The sequence below is a fragment of the Falco rusticolus genome, chromosome 9 (genome assembly GCF_015220075.1).
Source record: "Falco rusticolus isolate bFalRus1 chromosome 9, bFalRus1.pri, whole genome shotgun sequence".
Classification (NCBI taxonomy): Eukaryota; Metazoa; Chordata; class Aves; order Falconiformes; family Falconidae; genus Falco; species Falco rusticolus.
In genome coordinates, this window is record NC_051195.1 from 23654924 (window position 1) to 23671083 (window position 16160).

At 47.4% G+C, this 16160-nt stretch overlaps 1 protein-coding gene across 6 annotated transcripts in view; it reads right to left on the minus strand.

Annotated features, from left to right (window-relative positions):
- Positions 1–5: 5 nt before the first annotated feature.
- Positions 6–16160, minus strand: part of LOC119153923 (WASH complex subunit 2A-like) — a 45460-nt gene continuing 29305 nt past the window's right edge. For 4 of the 6 annotated variants that reach the window (XM_037400912.1, XM_037400913.1, XM_037400914.1 and 1 more), the window contains 4 exons: positions 12641–12853; positions 9711–10322; positions 8936–9110; positions 3548–4024 (listed from right to left, as the gene is read on the minus strand). In XM_037400912.1, coding sequence (XP_037256809.1) covers positions 3888–4024; positions 8936–9110; positions 9711–10322; positions 12641–12853 — 1137 coding nt within the window. In that variant the 3' untranslated portion in view covers positions 3548–3887. Of the gene's footprint in view, positions 91–2462; positions 2907–3547; positions 4025–8935; positions 9111–9710; positions 10323–12640; positions 12854–16160 lie in introns of those variants that run through there. The other 2 variants (XR_005106261.1, XR_005106260.1) reach the window with 2 other exon arrangements.

Consider the following 16160-nt stretch of genomic DNA (forward strand, 5'->3'; position numbering starts at 1 on the left):
AGATCTGTCAGGGAACTACATTCCACTTCTAGCCAAGTCAGCTCTGAGGACAGGTGTGGTGCATTGCTGTTCATGTTTGGGATTTTTCACCTATAAAGCAAACAAGCAAGAGTTCTAACGACATGTAAACGTAGCTGTTAAAAGAGATTTTCAATTTATTCTTGATTAACAATAAAATAGCTCTTCAGAAGCAGTAAATTACTATCTAGATCGTGCAACAGATAACCACAAACAGTATTAGGAATATCATCGTTTTGGGACTCTAGTTTCAATCAGCATTCCAGATCCTACCTACGACCTTTATTTTGTTTTCACGAGCAACATGACGATCCGACCCGCGATATTAATGCCCAAAGCGTCCTGACAGCGCCTGAGCTCTCGAGAGGGTCAGAGCTGGGAAAAACCTCCAGAACGACACAAAAATAGGGACTCGCCGGGGCTCGGGGAAGGCACAGGAGACGGCAGCTTCGCCCCCCGCGCCGGCGGCGGGCCGGACCCAGGCCAGCGGAGCGGAGCGCCCGCAAACAAAGGAGCGAGCGCAGCCGCCCACCCCCTCGCCGCCACCGCGCCCCGGGGCGGGCCGCACACCCCAGGTAGGACGCGGGGCCTCGCCGCCCGTTCCGCCGTGCCCCCAGCCCGCCCCGGGGCAGGGGGAACCACCCCCTTCCCTCCAGGGACGCGCTTCAGGCCGGCGGAGAGCAGGAGCCAGGGCACTGCCCCCGTCCCCCGGCCGCAGGGGCCGCGAGGGAGCCGCGCTGCCAAGGGCCCGGGCACCGCCGAGCGACGGGAGGAGGGCGGGCAGGGTCTCACCTCACCTGCCGCCGCCCAGGCCCGCTCATGGGGAGACGCGGCTCCTTTCCCCCCGTGCAGCGCCGCCCACCACACCTCACCGGGGCTCGCCGGCCCCAACGGGCCTCATGGAACGGGAGGGGAGCCGCCGGCGGCGGGGGGGGTGGGGGCCGAAGCCGGGAGCCGCCCGCACCGCCGCTCGCTCCCCAGCAGCCTCCGCGCCTACCTAGCCTTTATAACAGCCCCACCAGGCGCCCTCCTCCGGGCCCGTTCTCCGGCAGCTCTCCCAATCAGCTCCCGCACGGGGCGTTGCTCCCGGCGCCGTCAGGGGCGGGCGTCCCCCGGGCCGCGCCGCGCTCATTTGTTGTGATTAAGACGCAAGCGGCAGCGCGTGCGCGGGCAAGGACCCGGATGCAGCGGCCCCGGCCCGCGCCGCCGCGCCCGCGGGGGCCCCTGGGACGCGCAGTCCCACGGGCCGGGGCCGGGCGCGCCCGGGGTCTCCCGCCGCGGCGCTCCCGCTCGCTTCTCCTCAGGGAGGGCGTGCGAAGCCAGCATTCACCCCCCGACCTCAGCCCAGGGGGCAGCTGGGGAGTGCTGGCGCCCACCGGCGTAGTGCGAGGCGGGCCGCGCCGGTGCCCTCGGGCGGGTGACAGGCCGGGGGCGGGGAGCGCTGCTCTCGGGCGCCTCTCCTCAAGGTCAGCGCCCGGCCCTGCGTCAGGCGGCCAGGCCGGGCTCCGGGAGCAGTGTTTCCCTCAGGCCATCGCAGCCTTCCAGCAAAATAGTAGAGAAAACAAGCTTAGCTAATTACATTAACCGCTTTCCTTTCCATTTAGGTTTTAAATTATGCAAGACCTACCCTGACTCTAGCTGTTAGGTTTCAGGCCCAGTCAGAAGGCTCAGGACAAATGCCGTGGTTTTCCACATGCACACAGCAGGAAAGGAGTGCTCTGACAGAGCGGTAAGTGAGGCCGGTGCGCTGTAACATTGGGCCTCTAGCAGCCCCCTTCTCAGAAATACAGCCGTGGTTTATTAAATTTGCAGAAAGACAACCCGAAACTCAGTTAAAGAAGTTACCACTCAGACCAAGCCCTCCCCAAAAGATCAGGATTCATGGTCTGTCACCAGGACTCTGAGGACCACACATTTTAATAGGAGGAAGAGACACTCCCTGTGCCAGCTCAGAAAGACTTGGCCGGGGGTGGGGTGTGTGTGTGTGTAATGCTTTGATCCACATCACGGTGCAAGTTTCTGTCAAGAGCTATTCTCTACCTAGCTTTCACATTAAAGTTTAAGAAACAGTTCAAGGCAGGACCTTTTTCTTCTTCAAGAGATTTTGGCCCCCAGGGTTCTCACCTTGTGAACAGCACTCTTTGCAATGCTAAATACAAGTTATTAACGTGAAGGGCCAAGAAGAAAAGAGGATGCAGAAAAGAAACAGAATTCACTATTTTTCCCTCTTTCTCCCAGGATGTCTTTGAAGCCCTCCTAAGCACAGGAGTAAAGAAGCAGTCCAAATCACGTATGAAGCATATGCAGCAGATGTAATGCCTATAAATAAAGCGCAAGTGCTCTCACTGTAGACACCCATTTGCAAATAGCTCCCACATTCTTTTCCAAGCTGCTACTCCCAGCTAACCCCCCGACTTAACATGAATCATTGCCAAGCCCACCTATAGTACAAACCAATATATGGTATTTCTTTATCCCTTCCAACCTTTCCTTCTGCTTTACCCCCATTAGTGCTAGATGCTTTGGCTATAGTATTTACTGTGTCTGATGAAGTAAATCCAACTTGAGAAACAAGAGACTGGAGCAGATGTCTCAGAACAAGGGCTTCAGTGAAAGTAGGAACTGCTCTCAAAGAAGCTCTCTAAGCACATACTTTAAATTCACAGAGAGCAGAACAGTTTTCAGAGTTGAAGATAAAGTAGTCCATCAATAAAACCAGATGTGCTGCTGTTATAATAAAGTCAGAATTGCAGGCAGTTACTGGTAAAATAAGAAATATTTGATCCTTCTGCATTTATGCATTTGCTCTGCTTATATGCATGCAGGACAGCAAGTGTCAACCATTGGGTATCAAGTACGGTTAATGGCATCAGTTCCAGAAGGGCAATCTATAAAATACAGGAAGCAAGAAGGTTAAGCCAAATGCATCAGTTTAAAGGGATGCCACAGAATAACAACCTTCTGTAAACAGCCTACAGTGTGTTAGGGGTAAGAAAGGGAGGCACACAGCAAGCCTTTCCGCACAGGCAAGTCTCTGCACCAAGGTATGCACACAGGCTTCTTAACCTTGAAGTGATCAAGCATGCTCAGTACAGACAGACTTCTCGGAAAGCATTATTTGCAAAACTTTGGTAAATCCAGGCAGGTGAAAACCCTCATTTAATGGCTTACAATTTGAACAGAAGACAATGTTAGGTTTCTGTTGTTTTCATGGAGTGCTAGGGCTCATCTGTAGCACACTGTTTCTGGCACAGAAGTGTTAACTACTGTTATTTTTATAGACCACATTAGCTCCCAATATGAAATACCTTGTGTCTCTACTTGGTGTCAAGCCCTGTGCTAAGATTTGTTAACTGCTTGATTACATAAGAGGAGAAGCTGTACCTGATAACAGAACCCAGCCTTAGCCTAATATTGCTCTGTAGACTGGAGCTGACCCAGACAAGGCACGATAGTGGTTTTGGTTGTTTTCAAGTCATGATGCAGGTGTCACTTAGCAAGCATTAAAGAGGAAAGTAACACAGACAGATCTGGTTTAACAAACTCCGTTTACTATTTATCAATTATTTTCTCTATAGATCTGTTCAATAAAACAAACTATACTTTGTATAACAGATTACTTCATTGCATGTATTGCACAGGCTATATTCATCTGGGCACCATGGAAACAAGATAGCAGGAGGTTACTGTCTTTTTTAAAAAATATATCATTTAGCACAATTAGACAAGATAATACTAACCATTTTAAATGGGTAATCTTTAAATATCCACAGCCATCTCATTTCAGCTGTAACGGATTAGAGAATCCACAGCATTAGTACTGGACAGGGCAAAAGGAAGGCTTCCTCTCTGTAACACGCTCGCCTTTGCTACTGGCCTCCAAAGGCATTCAGTGGGTCATCAAATGTGCTCAGTGTCTTGCTTTCAGATTTTGCTTCTGAGCCTGCTTGGGAAGATCTGCTTTTGGGAGTGGGTATCTTGACCTGGCTGCTAGAAAAGATGTCATCTAAAGGAAAAAAAAAAAAAAAAAAAAGATAGATTTTAATGTGAAGTGACTGCCAAACAGAAGTAACATTGTACATTAAGAGTCTCCAGCACACAGCAGTGACTGCCAAGGACATTCTGTGATAAACAAATGCTTTCCTGCTGCTTGCGATTCTAGATGCATTTGTAAGGACATACGTGGGAGCTGATAGCTGTAAGTCAAATTAAGTATTTTTTTTCTTCTCAGTAGAGCAGCATAATCCTTGTATTTTATAACATGTTCAGCTCTCACAGACATTTGAGAAGTACTAGTAAATTAAACCTCCACAATAAATGTCTGCTGGAAACACAACACAGAGGAGAGGAAACAGCCTAGGAGGTTCCTGGAGCGTGTGGAAGATAACTTCCTGACACAGCTGGGCAGTGAGCCGGCAGGGGAGATGCCCCACTGGACCTGCTGTTAACAGACGGGGAAGGACTGGTGGGTGGTGCAGTGGTCAGAGGACATCTTGGGCATAGCGATCACGAGATTACAAGAGTTCTCAGCTCTCAGAGAAGTAAGGAGGGGGATCTGCAGAACCGCTACCTTGGCCTTCCAGAGGGCCAGCTTTGGCCTGCTTAACAGCCTGGTTGACAGAGTTCCTTGGGAGATAGTTCTGAAGGGCCAAGGGGCCCAGGCAGGCTGGGCATTCTTCAAGAGGGAAGTCTTAAAGGCGCAGGAGCAGGCTGTCCCCATGTGCCCAAAGACACTGCCGGCTGGCCTGGCTGGACAGGGCTTTGGCTGGAACTCAGGGAGAAAGGAGAGTCTGCCACCTTTGGAGGAAGGGGCAGGCCCCTCTGGAGGACTCTAAGGATGTTGTGAGGTTATGCAGGGCGCAGATCAGAGAGGCGAAAGCCCAGCTAGAGCTCAGGCCGGCTGCTTTGGATGCAGCAGGGAACACTGCCACAAAAGACGAGGAAAAGGCTGAGGTACTTCACACTTTCTGTGCCTCAGTCCTCAATAGTAAGACCAGCTTCCCTCTGGGAACTCAGCCTCCTGAGCTGGAAGATGGGGATGAGGAGGAGCACAATGAAGTCCCCACAGTCCAGGAGGAAACGGTCAGTGACCTGCTGCTCCACTTACATGGGCACAAGTGTAGGGGGCCAGACGGGATCTGCCCGAGGACACTGAGGGAGCTGGCAGAGGAGCTCACCAAGCCGCTCTCCATCATTTATCAACAGTCCTGGCTAACTGGGGAGGTCCCGCAAGACTGGACATTAGCCAATGTGACACCCATCTACAGAAAGGGCAGGAAAGAGGATCTGGGGAACTACAGGCCTGTCAGCCTGACCTCGGTGCTAGGGAAGGTGATGGAGCAGATTGTTCTGAGCATCATCACGTGGCACACGCAGGACAACTGAGGGATCAGGCCCAGCCAGGATGGGTTTGTGAAAGGCAGGTCCTGCTTGACGAACCTGATCTCCTTCTACAACACGATGACCTGCCTAGGGGATGAGGGAAAGGCTGTGGATGTTGTCTACCGGGACCTTAGTAAAGCCTTTGACACCATCTCCCACAGCATTCTCCTGGAGAAACTGGCTGCTCATGGCTTGGACAGGTGTGCTCTGTGCTGGGTAAAAAGCTGGCTGGACAGCTGAGCCCAAAGAGTGATAGTAGATGGAGTTATACCCAGGAGCTACCTGAAAGGGGCTGTAGGCAGGGGGGGGGGTCAGTCTCTTCTCCCAGATAACAAGGGACAGACAGGAGGAAATGGCCTCAAGTTACCCCTGGGGACATTTGCATTATATATCAGGAAAAATTTCTTTGCTGAAAGGGTGATCAAGCATTGGAACAGGCTGCCCAGGGATGTAGTGGAATCACCATCCTTGGAGGTTTTTAAAAAATGCGTAGATGCAGTGCTTAGGGACATGGTTTACTGCTGGACTTGGCAATGCTGGGTTAACAGGTTAGACTTGATGATCTCAAAGGTGTTTTCCTAAATGACTCTATGATTCTATGAAATTCCATTGTGCAAGTGCCAGATAACATCCTTCATAACACCCGGATAACGTTCTTATCTAGATTGTTAGTACCTGAGGAACCTGAAAGATCCAAGGGCTGTGGGGCTGTTGCAAAAAGAATAAATCCAAAGAGGAAAAGATGGCACTTGCTATGCAACATCCACTAGTCATCAGTCTTTAATCTACAGCTCAGTGAAGAACACAGCATAAATCACTTGAGAACAGAGCACAGCTAAGATGCAATGAGGCAGAGAGCTACAACCTCCATCCTGCTGAATATTCAAAAAGTATGTCTACACTCCTGAATCAAGATCTCTCACCACCTTCCTCAATACAAGCATTTTTGTTATGAATAACTAGAACCATGAAGTGGAAAAATATCATGTTGCTATTAAGACAGAGCCCTCCCCTGAAGGATAACAACAGGTAGAAATTAAACCCTCCAACCTGGATACCCTGTACCAGCAGCAGAGCTCACAGACCTGCACTTCTTGCTGTAACTAGTGTGAAGTGTAACTAGTTTAGGACTGTGCTCACAGAAAGAGAAAGAGCTGCTACCATACACGTGCTCAAGTGTTGCCCTGAGGCTTCCTGGGCACACACACAGTGTATCTCTTCATAGGAAGAGAAGACTCTTCACAGGAAGAACATCGAGGTTTTAACTTCAGGATACTCAGATTATGCAGTTGGACTATGAAGGAATAAAAGAATACATTTGCAAGGCTGAAATATATGGCTCATTAGTGATTCACAAGGCCTGTATAAGTAGCACATAACTAGTCTTGAATCCCTATTAAGAAAACACAGGTCTTATACAGAGGTTAATAGCCATTTACTAGTCCTGACTATAAAAACTAGTATTTCACCCTTCACCATATATCCTAACCTTGAGCAGAGGCTAAGCACGAAGTGGCTTATCACAACATGCTTGCCTTTCTCTTCTCACTACTTCTTCCACTCCAGCACGTGTCTGCTACTGTGCTGATCATAGGGATTACACAGGAATAATCCAGTACAACATTTCATCACAACAGCAGTTTAGAAAGGCAGTAAAACAGAGTAATCCCCTACTGGCATCACTCCAAAGCAAGAAGCTACCACATGGATTATCTTCAGCAGAGCAGTACAGTGCCATAAGCAGTAGAGGTATCACTCCCAGTTTATAACAAGGCTTAAAGAATAGGAAAGTTTTGGCCATGGAGAACAGTATTTGTCAAAGCTCGGTCACCATTTTGCAGACAGGCAGAGGTGACCAAGATGTTTGTGTCATCAGCTGTACGGTCGCTGAGGAGGCTAGGATAAAGACCTAGCTAAAGGTTTTTTTCTAATGCTGCCACCACATGCCTAACACAAATACAGTAGTGTCTAGAAGCTGTGGTAGGACAAGGGAAAGCAGCCTGCAGCCTCCACTCCCCCAAGACCGCACCCACTTACTGTTTTATTTACAGCAGAAAGGATGTCCTAAGACAACAGTATACAGCCCTGATAAAGTCCTATTATGATCACTTAAGGCGACCCTTAACCTGAAGCATAGGCAAATGCCAGTTCTACTGCTCTACTGCCAGCAGGGCATCCTCCACCTTCAGGCATCCTCCCTACACTCCTGTTGGTGTTCTGGAGCTCCGTTGCTTTAGGCACTAAGAAGCTGCGCACCTATGATTGCACCACAGAACAATCAACACTCCAGAGGTAGATGAAGTCTATCAGATACAGGGTGCTGTAGGTATCACAATCAGATGTGTGACATAAAACAACAAGCTCTAGCACCAGAGTAGATGTTAAAAGTGGAAGTGCAAATGACAGGTTCTGTTGTGGCTAATTTTCAACGATATTTTCAAGTGGCACTCTACAACTGTTTTATTCAACATGAGGTCTGGGGGTTTGTGCTGAAATATTTGGAAGGGGTAGCTCTTTGGGAAATTCTTTTGTTTGCTACAGGCTACATGAAAAAATGTAAATTATTAAAATAAGATATTTTAATCATCCAATACATTATTTCAAATACTTTGCCTGCAAACATTTAAGTCTTATTTTTTTATATCAGTTGAGAAAGTTTTGAAATCTTGAGATGTTCATTCTCCGGTAAGGTTTCTAACACATTTACAGACTTCAACCAGGTCATTCCATCAGGCTGGAATGCTTAACAGCAGTCCAAGCAAAACAGTGATAAGTCAGATTCAATTTGAATAGGTTGGAAAGAATGAAGACTGACAAGAATCAAAGCTAGAGAAGGGAATTTTTGTCTTAGAGGAAAAGAAATACTTGCAATCCCAAAGAAGAGCTATAAACATGAAGAGCCTGAGAACAGACAGACACAGGTGGAGATCAAACGACTTTCAATACCTCCACTGATGAAGATCAGGAAAAGAGCATGCTTTGCATCATTTCAAATTGCTATATGCTGCTTTTTCAACAAATTATACAAGATAAACTTTTGTTCTCAGGTGTAGTATTTGTAAATTGTTCTGGGTATACTTGGATGTAAACAAAATCTTACAGGCTCCAAGGCCGTCAACATGACAGTGAAGGTGGGGCAGGAAGAGATGCTAACTTCTTCATATCAATGATTCACCTAAAGGTACAATACAAAAAGCTGTGTAGACTGAAATGCAGAATGGATCTCAGAGCCATAACAACATGAGATTAATCTCTTACTCCAGACAAAAATTTTTCTCATTCCCACAGGTAAGAAAATCCCTATAGGAATTAAACTATTTCTTCTCTCAGAATTTAATACACTCTACTAAACCATGTAAATGCTGTGCTAGTTCTACAAATCTAAGAAGTTCACATCCAAGGTTAAAATCCAAAGATGACCAGGGATTTCAGAGCAGTTGAAAAGTTAAAAGAAAGCAAAGGGTTCTAAAATATCTTCAATGAATGCAACTCAGGACAGTATTATGAGATTAGCAGCAAGTCATTAGACACTCACCCATATCATCATCAAATATAGATTTTTGTTCCACCTTTTTCTTGGTCTTCTTTTCTTTCGGTTTTACGGTGAGATCCGCAAAAATATCAATGTTATCATCGAACAGGTTAGTCTCTGGCATTTTCTCTTTTGCTTTGTTCATTGGTTTAATTGCCTCAGTAGCAAATATATCATCCTTGGAGCAAAGCACAGAGAGATCATCAATACACAACACACTTCAAGAGAATAGTCACAATTCGTACGCAACAACTGAGATGTTAAATTCAACTGACAGCCTTGCACTTCTCAAACCTGAGAAGTTTGAGTCCCTTCTCATGGAGGACCTGGCAGAAGTGCCATAATGTGGGATTATGCACAGGTCAAGCACAGCACACAGATGCTTCCATCAGCTGCCCAGACTGACAACTTTATTCCTTTTTTTAAAAAAAAATATTTTTAAGAGAGTTATTTGAGCTGCTGTCCGCTGAACAGACTGCTAATATCCAAATACTTTACTACTCTGATAATCATAGGTATGTTGTCACAGCACAGTAAGTGACATGCCTACTCCGTGTTAAGGCTCCACCTTTTCATCCACTCTTGCTATTAAGGGGGTGAACAACCAAAGATGGGGTTTCTATTGCCCAGTAATAGAGCATGATTGGCAGTTTACTTCCCTACCTATCCTGCACACCCCATCTTATTCAGCAGCCTCCAATAAGTTTGTGTTTAAGTAAAGGGGTCTGCATAAGGCCCAGGGGATCAAGAAGGCCAAGTTGGCAGGCTCAACCATTACCTCAAAGATATCTTGGGCACTAGGGTCAACAGCTTGCCGGACAACAGATTTCAAATCCTTTTTTCCAGTTTTCTGACAGGTGAAGAGAGAGTCTTCTTCTTCCTCCAGAAAAGGTATAGGGCTGCTTTTTGTTGAAGATTTTTGCTGTACAGGCTGGAAGAGATCATTGCTGTCCTGATCGCCCAGAACAGACAGATCAGACTTTTTTTCCCTGCCCTTGATGAGTTTGTTAGCTACGCTGTCTGGCATTCCCTCCTTTAACTTTGATTGTGCAGCTGGTTTGGATGCTGAGCTGCTTGCAAAAAAGTCTTCTGATTCAAACAGATCATCCCCTTGGTCCATGGATTCTGGAGGAAGGAGTTTGTTTGTCCCAGCATACAAAACACTGCCATGAGCTGGTAGTGACATGCCAGAGAGAAAGCCATTTTCCTTGGAGTCTGCTTCAGTACTAAGAGGCTCCTTTATGTTCACTACTGCTGACATCTGTTTTGGTAGAGAGAACTGTGATTCTTTAGAACTGTCTATCTCCTCACCCTCTTCAGACTCTTGGGCAGCTAGACGGCGGGCCATTCTGCTAGGAGGTCTTCGTTTTCCTGTAACCTTGATCCTGGTCTGCAAGAAAGGAGTAAAAGCAGAGTAGGGTTATACAGAAGGAAAAAGAACCATCCACACTGCACAGAAGACAGGTTAGGATTCCTGTTGTTTCCTCCTAGCACTTTGCTTTCACAACACTGCAATTAACACGCATCACCCATTTCACTAACACACATCACACTAAAACTCAATTATGTGCAAGTTCTGCTCACAGCTCTGGTTTAAGTTACTTAAACAGCTACATGTACGTTTAAACAAATGCTCAGTTGGGAATCTTCAGCAAGGAATGCTGAGACAACACTGATTTATGTCATAAGGAGAAATAACAGGAACCATTCATCATCAGCTGCTTAGCATCATCCATTCTCCCCATTTTTCAGAAAGAGGAAAGACAGACAAGTGGGACATTTAAGCTCGGAGTAGTTTGCAGCAAAGTTCAGAAAAATAACCCAGTGCTTTTGATTTGCTGCCCCCTGTTCATTCCGCAGCAGGTGGAATTGTGGTACAAAAGCAACAGTACTTGCATGTAGAGTCTCACAATAAAGGTCAGCAAGCCACTCTAGCCCCTCGGCTTTAGGTAATACCTTAGTCAGACAGCTTGCTAATCCAGGGGCTTCTGCGCAGTTAGTCTGTCCAAGCCATGACTAATTATGTTTTCCATTTAATTTCATTTTATTTATAGCCTTCTGCAGTTCATTCTTCCGCTGCTTTGAAAGAAGCCCCCCTGCAAGCTTCCATTATAGCCTCTACCATATCACATATGGACAGGAGTATTCACATAGGTAGGGAAACAGACCAGTACAGCCTCCTCTTCCCTTTTGTTAATTGCAGTGTTGGAGTAGAAAGACAATCTGGATGGATATGCTGTAACACAGCTTAAAGGAGCCACGTGCTTTTGTCAGAATCATTGCAGAAACACATCTGCCTTCAGAGTGTGGGGCTGTTTTAATCAGAGCATGGCTGAAAACCACAAAAATGATGATGGGAGATGCACTTGAAAAAATCTGACCCCTGCTCCATGCACTGTTGTTTGAAAGGATAGCCAGAATGGTGGATAGGTTGCTTTGTTCAACCCTTTGGAAAAAAATGCATTTGGCTGCATACATTCACAGCTTAAACTCAAACTTGAAAGGCTGAAGAATCACATACCAGAAGTAAAGCATGTAACCAGAGCCACAAAAAAAATTACTGTATAGCTACTGAGATACCTCTCAGATTAATTCTGTAAACAAACATGCATCATCACTATGCTAAAGTCAACATTTGAGGTTTACCATACGCAGCTATGTGAGATCTACTCTTCTGCAAGCTTATCTATTTAAAAGTATCACGATAGAGGTGTTTGTCTGTTGTGCAGGACATGCTGGTATTAGAAACAACTATGCCTACATGGTAACGCATTAGTTTGATGTACAAGCTTTAAAGCCATTTGACACTAAGGGGTCATGTCAGCTATTGTGGTGACAGCTGCTGCACCTTCCCAAGTCATCTCTGCTACTCATCGAGTAATTAACAGTCCCAGCAGCATTAAGGAAGGAAAGAATCAAAGTTAGGATACTGAGTTATCTTATTCAAACAGCTGCTGTCAGGAAACCCGAGATTTATAAAATCAAAAGCAACCAGACCAAATCTTAACTACATGGTTCAAGCTTGCTTTTTTTTTTTTTTTTTTTTTTTTAAGAACCCCTAAATCTTTAATTAGAATATGCCTTTTTCAGTCCATAAAGTAAAAGGTATAAACAAAAATAAGTGACTCAGGAGGCAGAGATCTACCATATCAAAAGCTGTAACACTTTGTTGTTTTCTGTGGGATTTTTCATTAAAAACAGTTTTTATTTGAAAAAGAATTGATATTGAAAGTTCAGGATAACATGACACTTTTATCCACTGAGGAGGTAAAGGTCAAGCTACAGCACTAATGCGTTCTTGATATCTTGCCACAGCAACTGTCCATAACATGCTTTGTACTTAATTTAGAGAGACGCCTTTTTTATGGTTTTCAGGTTGGCATCTCCTGGGACATCAGGACAAGATGTTATGCTATAAAGTACCTTTAACCTATAGAGAAAAACACTGTATTTGGGGAACGTACATGTGTACCTTAAAAAGGCACAGAATTAAGCATATGCATAAGGCCCTTATAGAGCTAAGAATGTAGGAGGCTTGACTTTCTCTTCAGTGGTCCACTGAAGAGAGAGGAGATGAGATTTTCATACCTCCATTTAGATTCAGATAGGCCACGCTTAGCAGAACATGCATACCAAAACACAAATTCCAGCATGAGGACAGACTGTGGTTTTAATCCCCCTTTCCATTTTCCTAAATACCAAGGTTACCTTATTGGCACTGTGCAAAGTATCCGCTTGCATAGGCTGATCAAAGCTAACACCTAGTTCTTCGTTGTTTCCTGAAGCAGAGAAGGCTTCGCTGTTCTGTACATCCTTGGGCTCGTGTAAAGGAGTATCCAGAACTGGTAAGGGGGACTTCACATTAGAGACCTTGGGCATTGCACCAGGTAGTAAGGCTGCAGGGTTAATAGCTAAATTAGCCTATAAAACAATAGAAAACAAAAGCATACACACAAGAAGAGATCACATTAATAACTCTTTAAGTGCAAGCATGGCCCCAGAGAATGAGCAAGCACTAGCATATGTGGGCATTCAAGTTCTACTTCTACAAGTGCCTGGCCTTTCTTACACCTATGCACTTCTGCATCACCCACATCCTCTGTCTCACTAAGCCTGTGGAGGGCTCAACACTTATTCTGTGTAAGAGCTTCAGGAACAGCATGGCTACGTTATGTTGAACTAGACGCCTATGTAGCTCAGTATCCTTTCTGAGGACAACAATGGTTCTGACATTAATTCCCACATTCTGACATCGTTCCCACAAAAGTAGGACTCTGCTTTAGTTTCCACTCTCCCGCATTACAACCAGGAACAGACAGGAAGCTTTAGCAGCTATAGACACCCACGAGCAAGGTCTGTGTGGAGACACTGTTCCAGCAGTACACACTGACTCCTGTAAATAGAAACTTCTGCTTGTAGTGGGTGACTCTCTGTTAGGGGGCACCAAGATACCCATCTGCTGGCCTGACAGGGAGTCACAAGAGGTATGCTGCCTTCCAGGAGCCAAGGTCCAAAGAGGGTACTACAACTTGTCAAGAGCACGGCCTGCTATCCTCCCGTACTCTTTCACATGGGCACAAATGACACTGCAATCCAGAACCTGGGCAGAATCAAGGAAGATTATAAAACCCTGGGGCCACAGGTGAAACATTTTGGTGCCCAAGTCATTTTCTCTTACATTTTACCAGTAAGAGGAAAGGGTGCAGCCAGAAATAGATTTATACTGCACACCAACTTATGGCTTCACAGCTGGTGCTGTCATGAGGGATTTGGCTTCTGCAACAATGCGACATTCTTTGACTAGACCCTGTTAGGGTGGGATGGGACCCATCTGTCTAGAAGCAGCAAGGGAATCTTTGGCAGCAGACTGGACAGCTTGGTGGGATGGGCTTTAAACTGAAGGACTTGGTGTGGGTTGGGGTCCAAGGTGGCAATGCTCACACCATCACATCCAACTGGGGAATAAGCCAGGCCAACCAGAGCAGCGATGCATGTTCCCTTGCTGCCTCCCAAGATGGGTACAGAAGGCCAGCCACCTCAAGGGTGTGCGTGGCCATGGTGGATCCTCTTGCAGCCCTCCTGGGAAACCTGTGTGCTCTGAAGTGCCTGTACACCCACGCACGAAGCACGGGGAATACACAGGAAGAATGACAGAGCAGTGTGCGGTGGCAGGGCCATGATCTCATTGCAGTTATGGGGACATGGTGGGGTAGCCCACATCACTGGAATGCTGTCATGGGTGACCATGTACTTTTTAGGAATGTCCATTTGGAATTAAATCTGGTGAGGGAGGTCAAGGACAACAAGAAGGGTTTCTTCAAATACATCAGCAGGAAAATGATGACTTGGGAAAACGTGGGCCTGCTGCTGAATGAGGTGGGTGCCCTGGGGACAAAGGACACAGAGGAGGTGGAGTTACTGAATGCTGCCTTTGCTTCAGTCCTCGCTGCTGAGGCTGGCCCTCTGGTTTCCCAGACCCTGGAGGCAAGAGAAGAAGCCTGGAGAAAGACAGACTTTCCCTTGGTCAAGGAGGATCATTTTGAGATCACCTGAGCAAACCTGACACCCACAAATCCATGGGGCCCGATGGGATGCACCCCTGAGTGCTGAGGGAGCCGGCAGGTGTTATTGCCAAGCCACTCTCCATCATCTTTGAAAGGGCGTGGAGAACAGGAGAGGTACCTGAGGACTGGAGGAAAGCCAGTGTCACTCCAGTCTTCAGAAAGGGCAAGAAGGAGGACCCAGGAAACTACAGGCCGGTCAGCCTCATCTCCATCCCCGGAAAGGTGATGGAACAGCTCATCCTGGAGGTCATCTCTAAGCATATGGAGGGGAAGAAGGTCATCAGGACCAGTCAACATGGATTTACCAAAGAGAAAAGGCCTGACCAACCTGATAACCTTCTAGGATGGAATGACTGGCTGGGCAGATGAGGGGACAGCAGTGGATGTTGTCTATCTTGACCTCAGAAAGGCTTTTGACACTGTCTCCCATAACATCCTCACACGTAAACTGAGGAAGTGTGGGTTAGATGAGGAGACAAGTGAGGTGGACTAAGAACTGGCTGATTGTCACAGCTCAGAGGGTTGTGACCAGCAGCACAGAGCGTAGCTGGAGGCCCGTAGCTAGCGGTGTTCCCCAGGGGTCAGTACTGGGCCCAGTCCTGTTCAACTTACTCATCAGTGACCAGGATGAAGGGACAGAGCTACCCTCAGAGCGTTTGCAGGTGACACAGAGCTGGGAGGAGTGGCTGATACACCAGGAGGCTGCGCTGCCATTCAGTGAGACCGGGACAGGCTGGAGAGCCGGGCAGAGAGGAACCTGATGAAGTCCAGCAAAGGCAAGTGTAGGGTCTGCACCTGGGGAGGAACAACCCCATGCACCGGTACGGGCTGGGGCTGGCCTGCTGGGAGGCAGCTCTGCAGAGAAGGACGTGGGAGTGCTGGTGGACAGCAAGTTGCCCACGAGCCAGCAGTGTGCCCTGGTGGCCAAGGCAGCCAGAAGGACCCTGGGGTGCATTAGGAGGAGCATGGCCAGCAGGTCGAGGGAGGTGATCCTGCCCCTCTGCTCTGCGCTGGGGAGGCTGCAGCTGGAGTGCTGTGTCCAGCGCTGGGCTCCCCAGTCCAAGAGAGACAGGGAACTGCTGGGGAGGGCCCAGTGCAGGGCTGCAAAGGCAGTGAGGGGACCGGGGCATCTCCCTTGTGACGAAAGGCTGGGAGAGCTGGGCCTGCTCAGCCTGGAGAAGACTGAGAGGGGACCTGTCAATGTCTTCAAATATCTTGAGGGCAGGTGCCAAGAGGACGGGGCCAGGCTCTTTTCAGTGGTGCCCAGCGACAGGACAAGGGGCAGCGGGCACAAACTGCAACACGGGAAGCTCCTTCTGAATATGGGGAAGAACGTCTTCACTTTGAGGGTGACAGAGCCCTGTCACAGGCTGCCCAGAGAGGCTGTGGAGCCTCCTTCTCTGGGGACATTCAAAACCCGCCTGGATGGGATTCTGTGCAACCTGCTGTAGGTGAACCTGTGTTAGCAGGGGTGTTGGACTACATGATGTCCAGAGGTCCCTTCCAACCCTGATCATTCTGTGATTAAAAGTGATATTGTGATACAGACAGTTATTAGTCATTTCATGTCAGAGAGGGACATAACCAAAAGCCCAAACCCCTAAGAGTCTCCGAACGTACTTAAAATAGTGCTGAGAATAGCAGGTCAAAGAGGAGCCCACCCT